The 21,880-nt window shown below is 42.3% G+C and overlaps 1 protein-coding gene across 30 annotated transcripts in view; it reads left to right on the forward strand.

The window, feature by feature from the left end:
* Window positions 1-21,880, forward strand: part of LOC112218753 (protein-methionine sulfoxide oxidase mical3a) — a 146,334-nt gene that overhangs the window by 104,893 nt on the left and 19,561 nt on the right. For 10 of the 30 annotated variants that reach the window (XM_042301660.1, XM_042301661.1, XM_024379844.2 and 7 more), the window contains 10 exons: window positions 961-1,205; window positions 1,656-1,745; window positions 2,398-2,520; window positions 2,972-3,034; window positions 3,658-3,702; window positions 8,673-8,747; window positions 10,193-10,392; window positions 17,535-19,548; window positions 20,142-20,236; window positions 21,753-21,803. In XM_042301660.1, the coding sequence (XP_042157594.1) occupies window positions 961-1,205; window positions 1,656-1,745; window positions 2,398-2,520; window positions 2,972-3,034; window positions 3,658-3,702; window positions 8,673-8,747; window positions 10,193-10,392; window positions 17,535-19,548; window positions 20,142-20,236; window positions 21,753-21,803 (3,001 nt within the window). Of the gene's footprint in view, window positions 1-960; window positions 1,206-1,655; window positions 1,746-2,397; window positions 2,521-2,971; window positions 3,035-3,657; window positions 3,703-3,948; window positions 4,077-8,672; window positions 8,748-10,192; window positions 10,393-17,534; window positions 19,549-20,141; window positions 20,237-21,752; window positions 21,804-21,880 lie in introns of those variants that run through there. The other 20 variants (XM_024379847.2, XM_024379853.2, XM_024379842.2 and 17 more) reach the window with 19 other exon arrangements.

The following is a 21,880-nucleotide window of genomic DNA, read 5'->3' on the forward strand; positions in this document are numbered from 1 at the left end:
ACAGGTAGAGATACTGGTGTGCAAAAGAGCAGAAAAATTAATAAATAAACAGTATGGGGATGAGGTAGGTAAATTGGGTGGGCTATTTACCGATGGACTATGTACAGCTGCAGGTTAGCTGCTCAGATAGCAGATGTTTAAAGTTGGTGAGGGAGATAAAAGTCTCCAACTTCAGCGATTTTTGCAATTCGTTCCAGTCACAGGCAGCAGAGAACTGGAAGGAAAGGTGGCCAAATGAGGTGTTGGCTTTAGGGATGACAAGTGAGATACACCTGCTGGAGCACGTGCTACGGGTGGGTGTTGCCATCGTGACCAGTGAACTGAGATAAGGCAGAGCTTTACCTAGCATGGACTTGTAGATGACCTGGAGCCAGTGGGTCTGGCGACGAATATGTAGCAAGGACCAGCCGACTAGAGCATACAGGTCGCAGTGGTGGGTGGTATAAGGTGCTTTAGTAACAAAACGGATGGCACTGTGATAAACTGCATCCAGTTTGCTGAGTAGAGTATTGGAAGTTATTTTGTAGATGACATCGCCGAAGTCGAGGATCGGTAGGATAGTCAGTTTTACTAGGGTAAGTTTGGCAGCATGAGTGAAGGAGGCTTTGTTGCGGAATAGAAAACCGACTCTAGATTTGATTTTAGATTGGAGATGTTTGATATGAGTCTGGAAGGAGAGTTTACAGTCTAGAGAAAAGAGTCGGCCCGAGAATTGAACCTTGTGTCACCCCCATAGAGACTGCCAGAGGACCGGACAACATGCCCTCCGATTTGTATTGTAATGCACACAAACTGTGGCCGATGCTTAAATTATAATTTAATATTGCATGCTGGTATGTGATGGTTATGGTCAGTGCTTGTAAAGTATTGGATATATACGGTGTCAGTAAGTGTTGGTGTGTGTATATATCCTCTCCTTCCCTGCCTGCTTTAACATCTGCCTCTCTTGCACTCCTACAGCAGCTCTGAGTCTGACATGGAGGAGGAGGACCAGGAGGATGAGGACCATGAGGAGGAGGAGCAGCAGGAGCCCCCCAGCCCCTCAGACCTGGGAGGGGTACCCTGGAAAGAGGCTGTGGAGATCCATGCTAAGCTGAAGACCGACAGCGACCCAGGGGCCAAGGGAGAGGACGGGACTCAAATTGTTAGAGACCTAAAGGTGGAGGAGGAGGAAGAGGAGGACGATGAGGAGGAATCGAGTGATGGTAAAATAGTTTTTTTTTTAAATTACGTGACAATTTAAAGTTTACAAAGTGTGTCTACTGTATGTCGTTATCTACAGGTTCAGTTTTCAGATGTCCTGTTTGGAGTGCTGATATTCTGTCATGAAATTTAAAAAATATATAAATAAATGATGATATGTGCGATTTGGAATGTAGCAGACCTGTCTAGTCACTCAGTCAGTGGGTTCTACAGTAAACTGGTGTCGGTGTTTTCCCTATGATGTCTTCCTCATTTGTATGTGAGCATTCTGTCTTCATCTTAACTCTGACTATTGGTCCTCTTATCTCACTAAATCTGTTTTTTAAAGAAAAGTATTCCTCTTTCACCTGTCACTGTGAAGTCATTGTTTTCCTCATCTTCTCTGTGTCTCCTCCCCCCTCTCTCTGTCTGCCTGTCTGTCTGTTGTGGGGCATGTCTCCCCCTACTGGCAGAGGGGGAGTACTGCCCGTGGGAGAGGGAGCTCCAGTCAGGCGTATGGCTGGAGAACCTCAAAGATGAAGAGGATACAGGTACATTTAAAGGTAGCACCACTGCCTGCTGATGGGGTTTGCACACTTAACAACGAGTGAAGGGACATTCTCATTCATTAACTATTGTGTTGGGTTTGTTTCTTTTTACCAGGCTTTCTCCTGCAGTGTTGGGTTGGCATGGTTATGTTTGAATTGTGGAATTTTGACTGAGAAGGACGGTTATTTTTAATTCTCTGTTTTACATTCTCATGCTGAAATATCACTACCCGTTTTATTCTACCCCTTAACGTTCTTCCTATTAACTTGTTTTCTTGCAACTTTGTTTTTGTAATAATCCACTTCTACTAAGAACATGTACAGTGTCCCTTTTTTAGTCAGTCAACAGTTTTACCATGGTAGAGACTTTGTCTTTCTGATTTATAATATTTTACTGTAAAGCTGCTACTGTTGTTCCAGGACACTATTGCATGTTGCCTCCATCTCCTTCCTGTGGTATATTATATTTCAACCGTACTGTCTCCTACTGTTCTAAAAACACCTCTATACCTTCTCTCTTATCCCTCTCTTTTCCTGTTCTGTCCTGTCTGTTTCCCTTGGTGTTCCTACTCCCATTGCTCAACGACTCTCTTACACTTCATGCAATATGGAACTCAAATCCACACACACCAACCATATACGGTCCACCCCCTACACCTCCATACAGACAGATACCTGCAGATCCAGCAAGTGCTGCAGCCTGTGGATCCTACAGTCATTAAGAATATCAGAGGAGTCTCCGTGCTGTCGGAGGGGCCTCCTGCCTCAGCCTCCCAGCCCTCCTCCACAGGTAACCCAGCCCAGAGGAGGTAATCCCTGGGTACACTTCCCAGGCCAGCCCCTTTGCTCCCTGACTGTGGGTCTCCCAGTTGGGGACCAGTGTCTCTCATCAGACTGGCTACTGCTGTGTGTGTCTGGGCCAGGAGGACCAACCCTTCCACACTAACCAACCTCTTGTCTATAATCATCTGTGGTTTTGATTCTCCTGCTTTCTTTTGTTGAGCATTTATGTTGCGTCTCAGTGTTGACGTTAAGGAGTCTGGGGTTGTGACCGATGGACAGAGAGACACAGGTTTCACTTGGTCAGATCAAAGGTCACCAATCACACCCCGGGTTCCTTCCTTTATTTATCCCTTTTGTTTATTCTGTCTGTTCATTTGGTTTGGCTTTGTTCTGTTATTTATTTCCCATGTGTCTGTTCTGTTAATATCCTGTCCCAACCATGTTTGTTTTAAATGTAGCCCCCGCCAACACATCCGCCCGTCATGAGGCTGTGCGAGTCTGGTTGGAGTCGGTGTCTGGAGGTAGTGCAGAGCGATATATGTGATCATTATATATGATGATCCCTATACCTTGGCTTTACAGCTCTATTCTACTCTACCTTCCTTATAGCATGGCAGCACACACAGACACACACTCACAAGCATGCATGCTGGAACTATACAACGCAAAAGACCAACACTTTACCAGTTTTCTCACCATCCAACCTCACCTCCCTGTACGTCAGATCACACTATAAAGTATCGGAGTAGAAGGAGATAAGTTATGTGGGGGGGGCTATACACCACACTCACCAGGGCTGTTGCAAGCCTATGGTGGTCTGCCTGGCGTGCATGATGTCACTAGATGGGTAATGACTTGTGTGGGGGGAGTTGTCATTTCTCTGGAATCCTTGTTTTCCTCTGATATTAACAGTGGCATGTTTCTGAGGTGGGTTGACTCCTTTTTCAAGCTTTTGGGGTGGTTTCGTTCTTGACAAACACACCAAAAAACCTACAAACTTGTAACATACTGTATAGTATATGGATCTCATAAGGACCATTTGGACGGGAGGGATACTTTTGCTTTTCCACTTCAACATGGATGCCGTTAACACCTTGTGGATTTGCAATTTCTTGATGCAAGCGTCCTCTGTTTGCATTTTCAGTAATGGATCAGTGCATGTCTCTCTCTAACCACCAATCATGTCATGGTAATATATGCTCTTCTTTTTCTTTGTTTATCTGCAAAGCCTGTTGTGTGCAAATATATGTAAATGTTATGACCTGTCTATGAACATCTTACCACACATGTATTTTTATAATTGTCCCAGAAATGGACTTCTCCTAGGCCTAGTCAAATGCTTTTCTCATTCCTGTCTCCATGCTTCATATTCGCCCAAAGGTCTTTTTCTTAAGTGTTTGTTTAACCTTTCGTTTCTTGCCTGCCCTGAGGTCAGAAAATCAGAGGGTTCAGATTAGACAGCTCTCTTTGGTTGAACCTAGGGCTGGTACGGTGACCGTATTACTGCCACACCGGCGGTCACGAGTCTTGATGGCAGTCAAATTCCATGTGACCGTACTCATGGTAATTAGGCTTCTCCAAGCTCTGATGCTGCTGATGGTCATTAATAACCTACCAAACTTGTTAACTGCCTGGTACCGCCGCACTATTATGTCCCTCTAATCAATCTGACATCAATGCAAATGTATCGAAAATCTAATCAAGCACTTCACTTCAACGCTCATGTTGCACAACATTTCTAACAGCTATGCAATTGCGTGAGAAAACAGAGTGATGGCCTCTATTAAAAAGAGGAGTATCCCATCCGCTTTCTATAGGCTAGACCTACTACATTTATTTCTCAACTTTCCTAATGTTAAGAAAATATTAAGTACATTGCTTATCTTTACAACAGGAGTATAGCCTACCTGGCTGGCATGAAAATGAACCACAGGAAAAGCATCCTCCATTCGCTATTTAAGTGGACAGATGACATGTATTTTTTTTCCCGCTGCCCCTGTTTCGAGACAGGTGCATGATAATGGTCCAGATTTCACACACATATGATTTACTATATGTAAAGACAAGATTAAATCAAGAATGGTCTTGATGGGTGACAATATTAGACTATCACTTGTGAATGATGCCCAGCTTAAGAGAAACAGCGCATGCTGCATGTAGCCTAGCCCATAGGCTTGTGTTTTTTGTTAAGGTTTGTATCACAACTAAAGTGGTCAAATAACCTCTTAAAATCAAGCACATTGCTTTACAAGCGGTGTAGAGCCTATTTTCACCTTTTATAATAAAAGCATCATGTGCATAATCGTATTTGTGGTCACTTTTGAGAATCGTGTTTTCCTGCTAATGGAACATTTGATTATAGCCTACTGCCGTATGCACATTGCTGCGCTTATAATGTGACCGCCTAATAGTTTAGCAGCATTTTATGTTAACTTCTTGATGCACCCATCCCGTTACCGGGATCATTTTCGTCAACATCCGCTGAATTGCAGAGCGCCAAATTCAAATTAAATTACTAAAAATATTTACATTTCATGAAATCACAACTGCAATATAGCTAAACACAGCTTAGCTTGTTGTTAATCCACCTGGCATGTCAGATTTCTAAAAAGCTTTTCGCGAAAGCCGAATAAAATAATAATAAATAAAATGAACCGCTTACCTTTGATCTTCAGATGTTTGCACTCACGAGACTCCCAGTTACACAATAAATGTTCCTTTTGTTCCATAAAGATTATTTTTATATCCAAAATACCTCCATTTGTTTGGCGCGTTATGTTCAGAAATCCACAGGCTCGAGCGGTCACGACCAGGCAGACTGAAGTTCTAAATACTATCCGTAAAGTTCGTAGAAACATGTCAAGCGTTTTTTTATAATCAATCCTCAGGTTGTTTTTACAATATATAATCGATAATATTTTAACCGGGACTATAGCTTCTTCAATAGGAGAGAGAGAGAAAATGTCTGCTCCAAGCTGTTGCACATGCAAGACGCTGCTGGCACCCAGCCATACACTGACGCAATGTGATCTTTCTCACTCATTTTTCAAAATAAAAGCCTGAAACTATGTCTAAAGACTGTTCACACCATGGGGAAGCCATAGGAAAGGAATCTGGTTGATATCCCTTTAAATGGAGCGAAGGCAGGCAATGGAATAGAGAGCTTTCAGGAAAAACTTCCGGGTTGGATTTTCCTCAGGTTTTCGCCTGCAATATCAGTTCTTTTATACTCACCGATAATATTTTGACAGTTTTAGAAACTTTAGAGTGTTTTCTATCCTAATCCGTCAATTATATGCATATTCTAGATTCTGGGCCTGAGAAATGGGCAGTTTCATTTGGGTACGTTTTTCATCCAAACATCAAAATCCTGCCCCCTACACTCAACAGGTTAAACGTTCTCATCTGTTGCGTCAAGCTCATTGTGTCAAACAGGTTTTTTGATGCTAGTGGTTGTATTAATTTGGAACCTATCTGACTGTTTGGAATATTTATTTATTGCACAGAATAGAATAGGTCAACCTTTCTACTATAGATTGACATAGGCTAGTGTTTTTGCTGTTCGTTAGGCCTACTCATCTTGTTGGCTGACGAAAAGAAAATGTGGACTGTGCTTCCAATATCTTCAAAATGCGCAGCCAAAATTGGATAAGGACCCACAAGGTTACGTCCCCAAAGTGTCCGTCTTCACTTATAGCCTGTGAGAAAGACTCGATCACGTGACTGAAAGCCATGTGAGTGAGAGGTGCTTCGGCACGCAGCGGGAGGAAGTGGCACAACGGCAACTGGCCGCTAAAGGCATGGATTTTTTTTTAGGGGATTTTCTTTTTTGCAGCTGGGAAATTCGAGGGATTATCAAGTGCTTGTCAAATTTGTGAATGTGAGACTAAAGTGTGTACAGCCTGTGCAAAAAAACAAAGCTGAGCTCATGGCTTTCATGCAACTTTTTTCAAATCATCATTAGTCGCATCATGCAGCCTAGAATGTATTAAAAGTCAAATCATACAGCCCAAAATTTGTATCACAACTAAAGTTACATAAATAACTCTAAATTAAGCGTATAGGAGTACCTGTTTCTTTGTTAACCGCTCAACACAGAACAGCCGCATGTGCGTCCTCAAATAGTTTGGAGAAAATATCCTTTCTATTTTTTTCAGCTACAGTACGTTCAATTGTATTCTTAATATTATAAAATAATGCCACGGAATTCTAACCAAATCTTGTCTGCTAAATTAACTAGTGTAGCCCACAGCCATATGGCATAGCCAGATCAGGACCTAACTAACATACAGTGGGGCAAAAAAGTATTTAGTCAGCCACCAATTGTGCAAGTTCTCCCACTTAAAAAGATGAGAGAGGCATGTCATTTTCTTCACAGGTACTCTTCAATTATGACAGACAAAATTAGAAAAAAAATCCAGAAAATCACATTGTAGGATTTTTAATAAATGTATTTGCAAATTATGGTGGAAAATAAGTATTTGGTCACCTACAAACAAGCAAGATTTCTGGCTCTCACAGCCCTGTAACTTCTTCTCTGAGGCTCTTCTGTCTGCCACTCGTTACCTGTATTAATGGCACCTGTTTGAACTTGTTATCAGTACAAAAGACACCTGTCCACAACCTCAAACAGTCACACTCCACTATGGCCAAGACCAAAGAGCTGTCAAAGGAAACCAGAAACAAAATTGTAGAAATTGTAGAATCTTCAAAAGGTAAGCAGCTTGGTTTGAAGAAATCAACTGTGGGAGCAATTATTAGGAAATGGAAGACATACAAGACCACTGATATCGATCTGGGGCTCCACGCAAGATCTCACCCCGTGGTGTCAAAATGATCACAAGAACTGTTAGCAAAAATCCCAGAACCACACGGGGGGACCTAGTGAATGACCTACAGAGAGCTGGGACCAAAGTAACAAAGCCTACCGTCAGTAACACACTACGCTAGGGACTCAAATCCTGCAGTGCCAGACGTGTCTACTTAAGCCAGTACATGTCCAGGCCCGTCAGAAGTTTGCTAGAGAGCATTTGGATGATCCAGAAGAAGATTGGGAGAATGCCATATGGTCAGATTAAACTAAAATATAACTTTTTGGTAAAAACTCAACTCGTTGTGTTTGGAGGACAAAGAATGCCGAGTTGCAGCCAAAGAACACCATACCTACTGTGAAGCATGGGGGTGGAAGCATCATGCTTTGGGGCTGTTTTTCTACAAAGGGACCAGAATGACTGATCCGTGTAAAGGAAAGAATGAATGGGGCCATATATCGTGAGATTTTGAGTGAAAATCTCCATCAGCAAGGGCATTGAAGATGAAACGTGGCTGGGTCTTTCAGCATGACAATGATCCCAAACACTCCGCCCGGGCAACGAAGGAGTGGCTTCATAAGAAGCATTTCAAGGTCCTGGAGTGGCCTAGCCAGTCTCCAGATCTCAACCCCATAGAAAATCTTTGGAGGGAGTTGAAAGTCCGTGTTGCCCAGCAATAGCCCCAAAACATCACTGCTCTAGAGATCTGCATGGAGGAATGGGCCAAAATACCAGAAACAGTGTGTGAAAACCTTGTGAAGACTTACAGAAAACGTTTGACCTCTGTCATTGCCTCAAAGGGTATATAACAAAGTATTGAGATATTTTGTTATTGACCAAATACTTATTTTCCACCATAATTTGCAAATAAATTCATTAAAAATCCTACAATGTGATTTTCTGGATTTTTTTTCTCATTTTGTCTGTCTTAGTTGAGGTGTACCTATGATGAAAATTACAGGCCTCTCATCTTTTTAAGTGGGAGAACTTGCACAATTGGTGGCTGACTAAATTCTTTTTTGCCCCACTGTAAGTACAATGCAGAGTATGCTATTCTGTTCTTCTGAAATAGACTACATTTTCTTCATATCATGTTTCTTTAGACCTCTCAAAAAAATTATGGATTTATTGTGATAGTGTAGGCTATATTACATGGATTTATTAGACATTTATTGAAATGTAGATATTCCAAAGTTCTGCATTAGTGGCTTGTAGGCTATGCTAAATGTGTTTATGTTAATTAACGGTCAATTACAAAATGTAATGACCACCACAGCCCTAGTTGAACCAGACTAAAAGCTCAGTTGGTACCCTGTTTAACTGTTTCCTCCTTCTCCTGTGCCCTCAGAGACCTGTGAGGATGAGCACCCGGAAGTAGAAGTTGGCAGCCATGATTTTGAGCCGGGCACCGAGATGGATCAGGGTATGCAACCAACTTTTTCAACAAATCTACTGTTTAGTTTTCTAATTATTAATTTAATACTAGAGTGAGGTTTCACAGAATGTGTATTAACAAATGTAATTTATGAGCTATGATGACAGCAAGGGTTACACTGGTGAGGTACATTATCGGGTTCAAAGATGCACTTGTTAGTACATTGATAGGGCAGAGACATGAGCATCTCATCATTATATACATATCTCTGGTATAAGTGAGTTCACCAGGAAGTTACATCACACTTACCTCTCACCTCTCACTACAGATAAAACAATTAGCCAGATATTTCACCGGATGTATAAATTTGAAGCATCTGGTTGGCACTTCCACTCACAACCAAATATGGTGAATTACACTACCATTCAAAAGTTTGGGGTCACTTAGAAATGTCCTTGTTTTTGAAAGAAAAGCAAACGTTTTGTCCATTTAACATCAAATTGATCAGAAATACAGTGTAGACATTGTTAATGTTGTAAATGACTATTCTAGCTGGAAACAGCAGATTTTCTTAATGGAATATCTACATAGGCGTACAGAGGCGCATTATCAGTAACCATCACTCCTGTGTTCCAATGGCACGTTGTGTTAGCTTATCCAAGTTTGTCATTTTAAAAGGCTAATTGATCATTAGAAAACCCTTTTGCAATTATGTTAGCACAGCTGAAAACTGTTGTGCTGATTAAATTAGCAATAAAACTGGCCTCGTTTAGATTTGTTGAATCTGGAGCATCGGCATTTGTTGGTTTGATTACAGGCTAAAAATGGCCAGAAACAAAGACCTTTCTCCTGAAACTCGTCAGTCTATTCTGGTTCTGAGAAATGAAGGCTATTCAATGCGAGAAATTGCCAAGAAGCTGAAGATCTCATACAACGCTGTGTACTACTCCCTTCACAGAACAGCTCAAACTGGCCCTAACCAGAATAGAAAGAGGAGTTGGAGGCCCCAGTGCACAACTGAGCAAGAGGACAAGTACATTAGTGTCTAGTTTAAGAAACAGACGCCTCATAAGTCTTCAACTGGCAGCTTCATTAAATAGTACCAGCAAAAACACCAGTCTCAACGTCCAGTGAAGAGGCGACTCCGGGATGCTGGCCTTCTAGGCAGAGTTCCTCTGTCCAGTGTCTGTGTTCTTTTGCCCATCTTAATCTTTTATTTTATTTGGCCAGTCTGAGATATGGCTTTTTCTTTGCAACTCTGCCTCGAAGGCCTGCATGCCGGAGTCGGCCTCTTCACTGTTGACGTTGAGACTGGTGCGGGTACTATTAATGAAGCTGCCACTGTATTTCTGATCAATTTGATGTTATTTTAATGGACAAAAAAAAGAAGCTTTTTCTTCAAAAACAAGGACATTTGGACGTGACCCCAAACATTTGAACAGTAGTGTACATTATCGAGTTCTAAGATATACTTATTGTCTATATTATTACAGAAGACATTCCCTCCGACGCAGAGGCTGAGGCTCTTCTACACCAGTCAGAGATCAGTGAAGCGTTTCCTGAAGAGGACAAGAAGTCGGAAAGTCAGGGGCTCGCCTTCAGCATTGAACAATCTAGTGTCAGTCCAGTGAAGTTAGTTGGGGAAGTTGTGCTCTTGCCAGTCAAACCACCTACTCCACAGCCTGATTCACAGGTAAGAAATGTTGGTAACACTTTACATTAAGTTGCCCTTATTACTCACAATGTAGGAGTTACATAGGCTTTACTATATAATTACATGGTTATCGTGTTGTTGCAAAATCAGTTACTACACAATTGGAACATGGAATGTGTTACACATTACACATTACACATTCTTACACAATTACACATTCACTTGCTGAAGGTTATTCCACATGTGTAACTTGTTGTTATTACAAATTTTCTTGTTCCGCTATGTAACTGTTTTGTGATTACATGTTTGAAAGTCACCTGTGAATTACAATGTTAACAACTCAAACCAAAATCTGACCTTGTTACATGTTACTACAAGGTGCCACTACCATTGAATCCACATGTAATACCAGAGTTTATAAATAGGCTTAGACCTGTTAACAACAATTATAACAAGGAACACCCTGTCATTAACTACCAGTAATTTTCAATGTGTTTATTTTTATGTTATGACCTGGCTCAAAGGTTATACCAAATCAAGTGTAACGTTAGAACAATATAGTTACATGACAATTAAGTAGATCCTATGTAAGTATATTGTATCTACCCAGGCGCAAGCAACTTAATGTAACGTGAAACCCAGTAGGGTATAACCTTTATAATTACTATGTAGTTACAATGTAACAACCTTTGTAGTTACGATGTAACAACCTTTGCGGACACTAGTCTAAACAGGAGAAATTAGGAGACAGGACAACATTAGGTAAACCTTTTAGTTACATTGTACCTACAATCGTTAATAACCAACCATGTAATTACAATATTGTTACAAGGGATATACACTGTGTACGACACATGAAGAACACCTGCTCTTTCCATGACAGACTGACCAGGTGAATCCAGGTGAAAGCTATGATCTCTTAATTATGTCATTTGTCAAATCCATTTAAATTAGTGTAGATCAGGTATTCCCAAACTGGGGTACGCGCAATGCCGTCGGTGTACGCCAAATAAAAATGTGATTGGCATAATTTAAAAAAATAAATACTTTTTAAAAAATTCTTCATGTTTTCAAACAGTCATCTATATTTTCCAACAGGGCTATACATTTGGGTGAGGTTTTTCTCTCGACTGAGTAGCCTCGTTTCACTGCCAAAAATAAAATTAAACCATCAAGTGTTCAGCAAAATAACAACACAATGTCAAATACAGGTAGACTAGTCAAATAATTAACATCCAATCACATTAACCGTTACTCTCTTGCGGGAATTCCACTAACGCTCCGTATGTAGCTGCTGCTCATTCCGTTTGCTCTAAAATTGATAAATGGTTAAAAAAGGAAGGCCCGGGTCCATAGACACATACCAGCTCTACTGTTTGTACTGCTACTACCAGCAGTACTACACCTGCACCTGTTGAAGGCACAAGTTGTTCTGCTTCCACAAGCACATCCAATGCTAGCATCAGTAATCCTACCTTTGTTGTTAGCCCAGCTAGCATGGACACTGACAGTTGTGAATCTGATGCAGTCGAAGAGATACTGCCCCCTTACCTGGAAAGCACCGAACGAACAACAGACGGGGACGCTGGACCATCGAAGAGGTGAAAATATGATGATATCTACATTGATTTGGGGTTCACTTAAACTCAGCAAAAAAAGAAATGTCCCTTTTTCAGGACCCTGTCTTATAAAGATAATTCGTAAAAATCCAAATAACTTCACAGATCTTGAAACATCTTTAAACACTGTTTCCCATGCTTGTTCAATGAACCATAAACAATTAATGAACATACACCTGTGGAACGGTCGTTAAGACACTAACAGCTTACAGACGGTAGGCAATTAAGGTCATAGTTATGAAAACTTAGGACACTAAAGAGGCCTTTCTACCGACTCTGAAAAACACCAAAAGAAAGATGCCCAGGCTCACTGCTCATCTGCGTGAACGTACCTTAGGCATGCTGCAAGGAGGCATGAGGACTGCAGGGCAATAAATTGCAATGTCCGTACTGCGAGACGTCTAAGACAGCACTACAGGGAGACAGGATGGACAGCTGATCGTCCTCGCAGTGGCAGACCACGTGTAACAACACTGGCACAGAATCGGTACATCCGAACATCACACCTGCGGGACAGGTACAGGATGGCAACAACAACTGCCCGAGTTACACCAGGAACGAACAATCACTCCATCAGTGCTCAGACTGTACGCAATAGGCTGAGAGAGGCTGGACTGAGGGCTTGTAGGCCTGTTGTAAGGAAGGGTCTTCACCAGACATCACCGGCAACAACGTTGCCTATGGGCACAAACCCACCGTCACTGGACCAGACACGACTGGCAAAAAGTGCTTTTCACTGACAAGTTGCAGTTTTCTCACACCAGAGGTGATGGTCGGATCCACGTTTATCGTCGAAGGAATGAACGTTACGCTAGAAGTGTATTATATGGTGAGCTACCGAGTGGCTAGGACAGGCAAGCCCCATACAATTGTGGAGGACTTGGCTGGGACAATGCTGGGGGACAAGGCCCAAAAAAACGATACATCAAATCAAATTTTATTTGTCACACACACATGGTTAGCAGATGTTAATGCGAGTGTAGCGAAATGCTTACAATGCCTCCATCAAACAACACTGTTTCACAACGCATCAGTGACATGGCTTTGCGTACAAGCCAGTGAATTCAATGCGTTACAGCTGCATGAGTCAGCAGATGTGGCGGGCCTGGCACATCTCCTGGTATACAGTTGAAGTCGGAAGTTTACATACACTTAGGTTGGAGTGGTTGAAACTCGTTTTTCAACCACTCTAAAAATGTCTTGTTAATAACAAAACTATAGTTTTGGCAAGTCGGTTAGGACATCTACTTTGTGCATGACACAAGTGATTTTTCCAACAATTGTTTACAGACAGATTATTTCACTTATAATTCACTGTATGACAATTCCAGTGGGTCAGAAGTTTACATACACTAAGTTGTCTGTGCCTTTAAACAGCTTGGAAAATTCCAGAAAATGATGAAGCTTCTGATAGGCTAATTGACCAAATTTGAATCAATTGGAGGTGTACCTGTGGATGTATTTCAAGGAGTACCTTCAAACTCTGTGCCTCTTGGCTTGACATCATGGGAAAATCAGAATAAATCAGCCAAGACCTCAGAAAACAAATTCTGCTTTACAAGTCTGGTTCATCCTTGGGAGCAATTTCCAAATGCATGAAGATACTACGTTCATCTGTACGAACAGTAATACCCAAGTATAAACATCATGGGACCGCGCAGCTGTCATACCTCTCAGGAAGGAGACACGTTCTGTTTCCTAGAAATTAATGTATTTTGGTGCAAAAAGTGCAAATCAATCCCAGAAAAACAGAAAAAGACCTTGTGAAGATGCTGGAGGTAACGGGTACAAAAGTATCTATATCCACAGTAAAACAAGACCTATTTCGACATAACCTGAAAGGCCGCTCAGCAAGGAAGAAGCCACTGCTCCAAAACCGCCATAAAAAAAGCCAGACTACAGTTTGCAACTGCACATGGGGGCAAAGATTGTACTTTTTGGAGAAATGTCCCCTGGTCCGTGGAAACAAAATTAGAACTGTTTGACCATAATGACCATCATTATGTTTGGAGGAAAAAGGAGGAAGCTTGCAAGCCAAAGAACACCATCCGAACCATGAAGCACGGGGGTGGCAGCATCATGTTGTGGGGCTGCTTTGCTGCAGGAGGGACTGGTGCATTTCACAAAATAGATGGCAACATGAGGATGGAAAATTATGTGGATATATTGAAGCAACATCTTAAGACATCAGTCAGGAAGTTAAAGCTTGGTTGCAAATGGGTCTTCCAAATGGACAATGACCCCAAGCATACTTCCAAAGTTGTGGCAAAATGGCTTAAGAACAACAAAGTCAAGGTATTGGAGTGGCCATCACAAAGCCCACACCTCAATACCATAGAAAATTTGTGGGCAGAACTGAAAAAGTGTGTGCGAGCAAGGAGGCCTACAAACCTGACTCAGTTACAGCAGCTCTGTCAGGAGGAATGGGTCAAAATTCACCCAACTTGTTGTGGGAAGCTTGTGGAAGGCTACCAAAAATGTTTGACCTTAGTTAAACAATTTAAAGGCAATGCTACCAAATACTAATTGAGTGTAAACTTCTGACCCACTTGGAATGTGATGAAAGAATTAAAAGCTGAAATAAATCATTCTCTACTATTATGTTGACATTTAATTTCATTAAGACAAAGTGGTGATCCTGACTGACCTAAGACAGGGAATCTTTACTAGGATTAAATGTCAGGAATTGTGAAAAACTGAGTTTACATACACCTTAGCCAAATACATTTAAAATTCCAACTTCAGCTGTATGTCTGTTACGTTTATCGGGGGTCAATTAAGAAAGACATCGTCTTCTGCAAACCACTGGAAACCAGGACAACATAAGAGGATATTTTTAAAGTATTGGTCAGCTTTGTTACATCAAATGGCCTTTGGTGGTCAAGATGTGTTGGTATCTGTACTCATGGCGCAAAAGCCATGACCGGGAGACATAGTGGAGTGGTAACATGCGTGCAAGCAGTTGCTCCTGACGCCACTTGGGTACATTGCAGCATCCACCAAGAGGCTTTTGCTGCACTATGCAATGATAAGGGCACCGACCATGTAACACTTTTACAACATACAGATGTGCGCTGGTTATCAAGGGGCGAAGTATTTACACTTTTTTTAAATTGAGAGACAAGCTTAAAGTTTTCTTTACTGACCATAATTTTCACTTGTCTGATCGCTTGCATGATGATGAGTTTCTCACACGACTGGCCTATTTGGGTGATGTTTTTTTCTCACCTGAATGATCTGAATCTAGATTTACAGGGACTCTCTGCAACTATATTCAATGTGCGGGACAAAATTGAGGCTATGATTAACAAGTTGGAGCAATTCTCTGTCTGAATTAACAAGGACAACACAGGTCTTTCCATCATTTGTAAGATTTTTTGTGTGCAAATGAACTCAAGCTTACTGACAATGTGATATAGCAAAGCACCTGGGAGAGTTGGGTGCGCAATTACGCAGGTACTTTCCCAACATGGATGACACAAACAATTGGATTCGTTATCCCTTTCATACTCTGCCTTCAGTCCACTTACCGACATTTGAACAAGAGCCTCATCAAAATTGCAGCAAGCGGCTCTATAAACATTTTAATTTAATCAGAAGCCACTGCAGATTTCTGGATTGGGCTGCGCTCAGAGTATCCTGACTTGGCAAATCGCGCTGTTACTGATGTCCTTTGCAACCACGTACCTATGTGAGAGTGAATTCTCGGCTGTCACTAAAATGAAAAATAAATACAGGCACAGACTGTGTGTGGAAAATAATTTAAGACTGAGAGACTCTCCAGTACAACCCAGCATTGCAGATGAGTTTTTCACAATTTTCGATGAATAAATAAAGTTGTATCTGTAAGATTGCTAAATAAAGAGCAAAATGATTGATTATTATTATATTACTTGTGCCCTGGTCCTATAAGAGCTCTTTGTGTCACAACCCGGCTTGTGGGAAGTGACAAACTCACACTAATTCTTATGTTTAATAAATGTATTGTATTGTGTGTGGCAGGCTTACAACAATGGCAAAAAAACAGCATTTGAGAGTGCGCTGACCCTGGTGCTAGAGGGGGTACGCAGCTGGAGGTTGAGTGTTTGAAGGTGTACGGGACTATAAAATGTTTGGGAATCACTGGTATAGATGAAAGGGGGAAGACCGGTTAAAGAAGGATTTTTAAGCCTTGAGACATGGATTGTGTATGTGTGCCATTCAGAGGGTGAATGGGAAAGACAAAAGATTTAAGTGCCTTTTTGAATGTGGTATGGTACTAGGTTCCAGGCACACTAGTTTGTGTCAATAACATGTTATTTCTCCAACCTTGTGAAAGTGACAAACTGGCCTGTTTTCATTTTCGTCAAAAACAACTTTATATCAAAGGACTGTTAGACCTGATGACGTGTTTCTGAGCTTAGCTAGCCAATGTCGCCATGACATCACCTACAAGTGTGATCAGGGATTTTTATTGGAGCGTCAGTTTCTGCCTATCTTCATACTGTACTGTCTTTGACCTAAGCTTGTTGCCTGCTCTTAGCTCACACTCTCCTCTGTAGCCAAAATGGAAGGCACATGCTATTTCTTTGTAATGTGCAAACGTGCATGTAAGTCTCTAAAAAATAGTGAAATAACATTGTTAACTAAATGTTTTAATACGTTTTATTACAATTTTGTAACGTTTATTGAGTTGGAAAATGTGTTGACATTGTGCCAGTACTTAGTTAGCTAGCTACATTAGTGAGTGAAGGGGTTAAGCTAGCCAGCTAGCTTGACCACCACCTGCAGTAGCTAAAATAGTTATTGCTTTGAGTCTGAAATGGGGAATTGAATTTGAATGGTTTGAATATGGTTTGTCATCCATTAAAGAAAAGTCAAACTGTCTCCTTATTTGTCCTGGTTAGCCTATTGTAACTACAAAGTAATAAAAAATGTAACTTTACATTGTTGCTTGCTCTTGGGTAAATACATTGTAAATACATGTATATCCCTTGTAACAACATTGTAATTACTGAGTTGGTTGTTAAATATTGTTACTTTGTACTTACAATGTAACAATCTTAACTAAAAGAGTTATACCTAATGTTGTCCTTTCTCCTAATTTTTCCTTATTAGCCTATTGTCTGCAAAGGTTGTTACGTTGTAACTTCATAGTAATTCTAAAGGTTATACCCTACTGGGTTTCACGTTACATTAAGTTGCTTGCTCCTGGGTGATAATTACAAGTTTATCCTATGTAACTATATTGTTCTAACGTTACACTTGATTTGGTATAGCCTTTGAGCCAGGTCATAACATAAGAATTAACAAGTTGAAAATGACCGGTAGTTAATGGCAGGGTGTTCCTTGTTACAATTGTTGTTACCAGGTCTGAGCATATTTATCAACTCTGGTATTGCCATGTAATTGCATAGTAAAGCCTATAACTCCTATGTTAACACAGTTATCACTGTGTTAGTTACGTAATAATATGGGCTTAATGTAAACTTAATGTAAAGGGTTACCGAAATGTTTCCCCCTCATGGCATTCTATGAGTTTCTCAGAGTTTAAATGGTCCTCTTCCTCTGCTTGTCTTCCAGATGTCTCACCCCTCTCCCTGCCTGGTCAAATCCCCTGGCATGCACTTTTTCCCAGAACCTTTTCCACTGGAGGACATCACAACACCACAGAGGACATCTCAGACTCCCAATGCCAAGAGCCCTCCATACCCTGCCCCCACTATGTCCCCCATCCGCTCCCCTGTTTGTTCCCCCGTCCATTCCCCTATCTGCTCCCAGCCTGTCCCACTGCTCGAAACCGTTACCACCAAATCCCCTGTTAACTCTCCGTCATGCTCCTGTCCCCCGACAGGGAACCCGCTGTCTCCCATCTGTGCCCAGCCACTGCCTTGCCAAGAGCCTTCCTCATCCCTCACCTCCGACTCCCCCGTCAGAACTCAGCCTGTCCCTGCAGTCACCTCCACGCCGCTGGTCAAACCAGCCTCATCTGACAGGGCTATCCCCGAGCCACAAAAATCCCTAGACTCATCAGACCTGGAAACCCCTGTCAAGAAGACGGACATCATCGAGGAGTTCTGGCTGAAGAGTGCAGAGATCAGAAAGAGTCTGGGTCTCACCCCAATGGAACGTAGCAGCAGCATATCCCCAGAGAAGAGTCCTATTACTGTGGGTAGGGTTCCCACCCCGGACTCCTCTTCACCCAAGTCCTACACCCCAGAGGACTTGTCGGAGCAGCTTTCCCCCTTCACCGGCCGCTCGGTAATCCGCAGGCTGAACATTACAGTGGAGGGCCAGGTCATTTCCCCTGTGGAGCCCAAGAGCAAAGCCACGGATCAAAGGGACCTAAGCAGCAGCTCTGGCCTGGGCCTCAATGGCAGCACGACCACCAGCCAGACCAGCCAGGCAGCCAGCGACAGTTACAACACCTCCGACTCCACCATGCTCACCCCGCCCTCCAGCCCCCCGCCGCCCCCACCCAACGAGGAGCCAGCCACCCTAAGGCAGCAGCAGAAGCATCATGTCTCCTGGAACAATGGGATCGATGGCCCCACTACACCTGAGCCAGCCAAGGCAGCACCCACCAAGATCAAGAGCCCTGTGCCTGTACCGAGGACCCAACTCAGTCCTGTGTCTGTGCCCAAGCCTGCCCCCAGGGCTACACTGGTCACGTCACCAATCACAGCTCCGGTCAATGCTCCTGTGGTGACCATGAGACGGGAGAAGAGCAGCAAACCACGTCGGGAGGAGGTGAGGAAGTCATTTGTGGAATGCGTGGCAGAGATCCCGTTTGCAGACGATGTGGAGGACACGTATGACGAGCGGACGCCAGACACAACCATGGAAAGGTTCTACACCCCACCCACAAGCAGGCCCAATAGGGAGAGGGAGAAACCTCCTCTTCAATTGGCCCTGGCTATGGAGAATGGAACAGCCAATTTCCCTGGGAACCAGCAGGCCTCAAAAAACCATAAGGCCCAGCAGTTCTCCCCTGAGGCCAAGGAAATAGCTGAAGAGCGGATGAGGGCCAGAGAGAAGTCAATCAAGAGCCAAGCTCTAAAAGATGCTATGGCCAAGCAGCTCAGCAAGATGAAAGAGACGGACATGGCCAAGGGCTCTGCCGCCACTGCTAAAGTGGTGTGGAACGTGGCCTCATCAGAGACATCCGGAAAAAGTACTAAGAAGCTGTCCGGCTCGCCAAAGACATCTGCGGTGATTGCTCTGGAGTCAAAGAAGGCGGAGACTTTGCCAGAGCTTTTCTTCAGCATTCAGGTTAACAAGAGTCTGGACGGCTCGACTGTCTCCTCTGATGGCTCCACCTCGGGAGGCAAGAGCAAGAAGCGCAGCTCCCTTTTCTCGCCACGCAAGAACAAGAAGGAGAAGAAAGCCAAGAACGAGAGCCGGCTCTCCTACAAGCACGGTGCAGACGAGACGCCGTCGCCTCCCAAACACAAGTCCCTGTGGAAGGCAGTGTTCTCAGGGTACAAGAAAGACAAGAAGACGAATAAGGATGACAAGTCGTGTCCCAGCACGCCGTCCAGCTCTACCACCAATGACTCAGGGAAGAAGAGATCATCTCCTCTCGGGAGGTCATCAGGTGAGACAGACAGAGAAACAAGGGAGTTCATGGAGCCTGTAGTTTACAATGGACCATACTACACTGACTTGCTTAGAGCTTGATCAAGGCATTTGGTCTAGATATCAAATGTTATTTATCACATGCGCCAAATACAACAAGTGTAGACTTTACCGTGAAATGCTTACTTACGAGCCCTTTCCCAACAATGCAGTTAAAGTAAGACAATTAACAAATAGTTATAAAGAAAATAGCATCAATAAAATAACACAAAATAACAATAACGAGGCTATATACAGGCTATATACAAGGAGTACCGCTACCGAGTCAGTGTACTGGGGTACGATGTAGTCAGGGTGGTTGATTGAGGTAATATGTACATGTAGGTTTGGTTAGGGCATTGATTGAAGTATTATGTACATGTAGGTAGGGGGTGAAAAGCAGAAAGTCTGGGTAGCCGTTTAACTGTTCAGCAGTCTTATGGCTTTGAGGTAAAAGCCTTTTGGTCAGTCTTTGGTTATATGTTCTAGGCTAGTTATTTTAGTTATGGTCACTTCAAGTCCATACAGAAATAACAGGTAGATATGCTGTCTTTGTTTGTTTCTCCATTCCAGATTTGAAGTCGCGCCGAAACCGGAGCTTCTCTGAGGACTCTGATCTGTCATGTGATGATGTGCTGGAGAGGTCGTCCCTGAAGTCTAAGGCAGATGTGAGTCATGTTATTTTCATCTATCATCAGTTCACTAATGAAAACCTCACCCCCACTGTGGTCATTTTTTTGATTTCATATGATGATTTAAACTCTTAACCGAAGTGGCATATGGACATCTTTGACCTAGTGTCAGGCATTCAGAAGTAAATAATAGAGGAGAAAATGGAGAAGGAGAAAAAAATTGAGGGAAAAAGAAGGGAAAAGGAATGAGAACGAGGTCGAGACCTTGATCGAATCATGAAGAATTCATAGAGGTACTACACCAGGTGCAACAGTGGGATGAACGCTTATGAATTTCAAACAAGCATCAAAATTCAAATGTTGAATGTCAATTACAATAACTGGTTTGAATTCTTATTTTTAACAGGAAGTTATTTAGAAGCCCTAACTCATCCCAAAACAGAATTATAAAAGTAATCAAAAAAAGGTCTGGAGCTTTTCCATTTTCTACATATTGAATTGGAATTTTATTCTGTCTGCAAGCAAAGTATTATATTCACATTATAACTGGACTCGGGCATCGTCTAGGGTGGGAGTTGAATTTAATTAGTTTTACTTATCATATTAGCGAATAGTCAAAATATGCAGTGTCATTTGCATTTATTACGCTGAAATGGTTGAAATTCAAACTTGTTTAGTCCACTGCTGCTGTATTTGTGGAGGTTTATACAGTAGAATAGATGGATCTCAGTGCCAGAGGCACGCATTCATCATCCTAAACTTTTACACACTTTCCAAAACAACTGGCAAGAAAGAAAGTGGTCTTTTCCTGTTGTTGTTGTCTTGCCCATGGTTATGGTCACAACAGTCTCTGAACATGTGTTGAAGCATCAATGGGCATGACAAACATGCTCCGAGTTTCCTCATATTTTGGACCCAGGCACCTAGTCCTAAATGGTATAGGTCTGATGGTGCAGCATAAAACGTGGTTTTAGCTCAAGCACTTTAAGGGCACATCCCATTCATAAAAAGTGGATCTCTTCACTCGATCCTAATAGGCCCTCTGACGCTCAATGAGGAATACTAGGGCTCATTTAGTTCTGTGGTTAATTTAGTGTTTGTTGTTCTTTAGTGATGTTGAGTAGTGACCGTTCTGTGAGGTGAAGTAGTACATTTTCTTCTCATGGGAATAGTAGGTAGTCTATTGTCACCTATTTTTGGTGCAGACTGCTCTGCTGTTAGCTGTTCAGGTTAATCTATTTTTGGGCAATCTCTTAATATTAATTTAATCAACTGTTGTGCATCAATGTTTTTTTCACTTTGTCCCTTGGGTATCTATTTAAAAACAAATAATTTAATTTAAATGTTCCATGAATAATTCCTGTTAGTAATGTTGATCCATAACTCATCATTGCACCCTCATCTTTGTGTAGGTGGGGGGCCTTTAACATTGCCTGTTTGGTTGTGTTAGTGATTGGGTTGACGTATGTGGGGGGTTTTGCCGATTAATACATTTAATCATTCCATTTGTTTGTTTGTTTTTTCTGTTTGTTTTGTTTTGTCTTCCCCCAAGTCTGTTTATGTCCCTCACGCATTGGCGTTCAAGAGAGCGTACGCCACAAAGGTAGTGTGTGCATACATGTCCATTGACCCACGTCATGTCACCCCTGCGCATGCGTCAACTGTTGCACTTCTATCCTA

The sequence above is a fragment of the Oncorhynchus tshawytscha genome, linkage group LG19 (genome assembly GCF_018296145.1).
Source record: "Oncorhynchus tshawytscha isolate Ot180627B linkage group LG19, Otsh_v2.0, whole genome shotgun sequence".
NCBI lineage: Eukaryota > Metazoa > Chordata > Actinopteri > Salmoniformes > Salmonidae > Oncorhynchus > Oncorhynchus tshawytscha.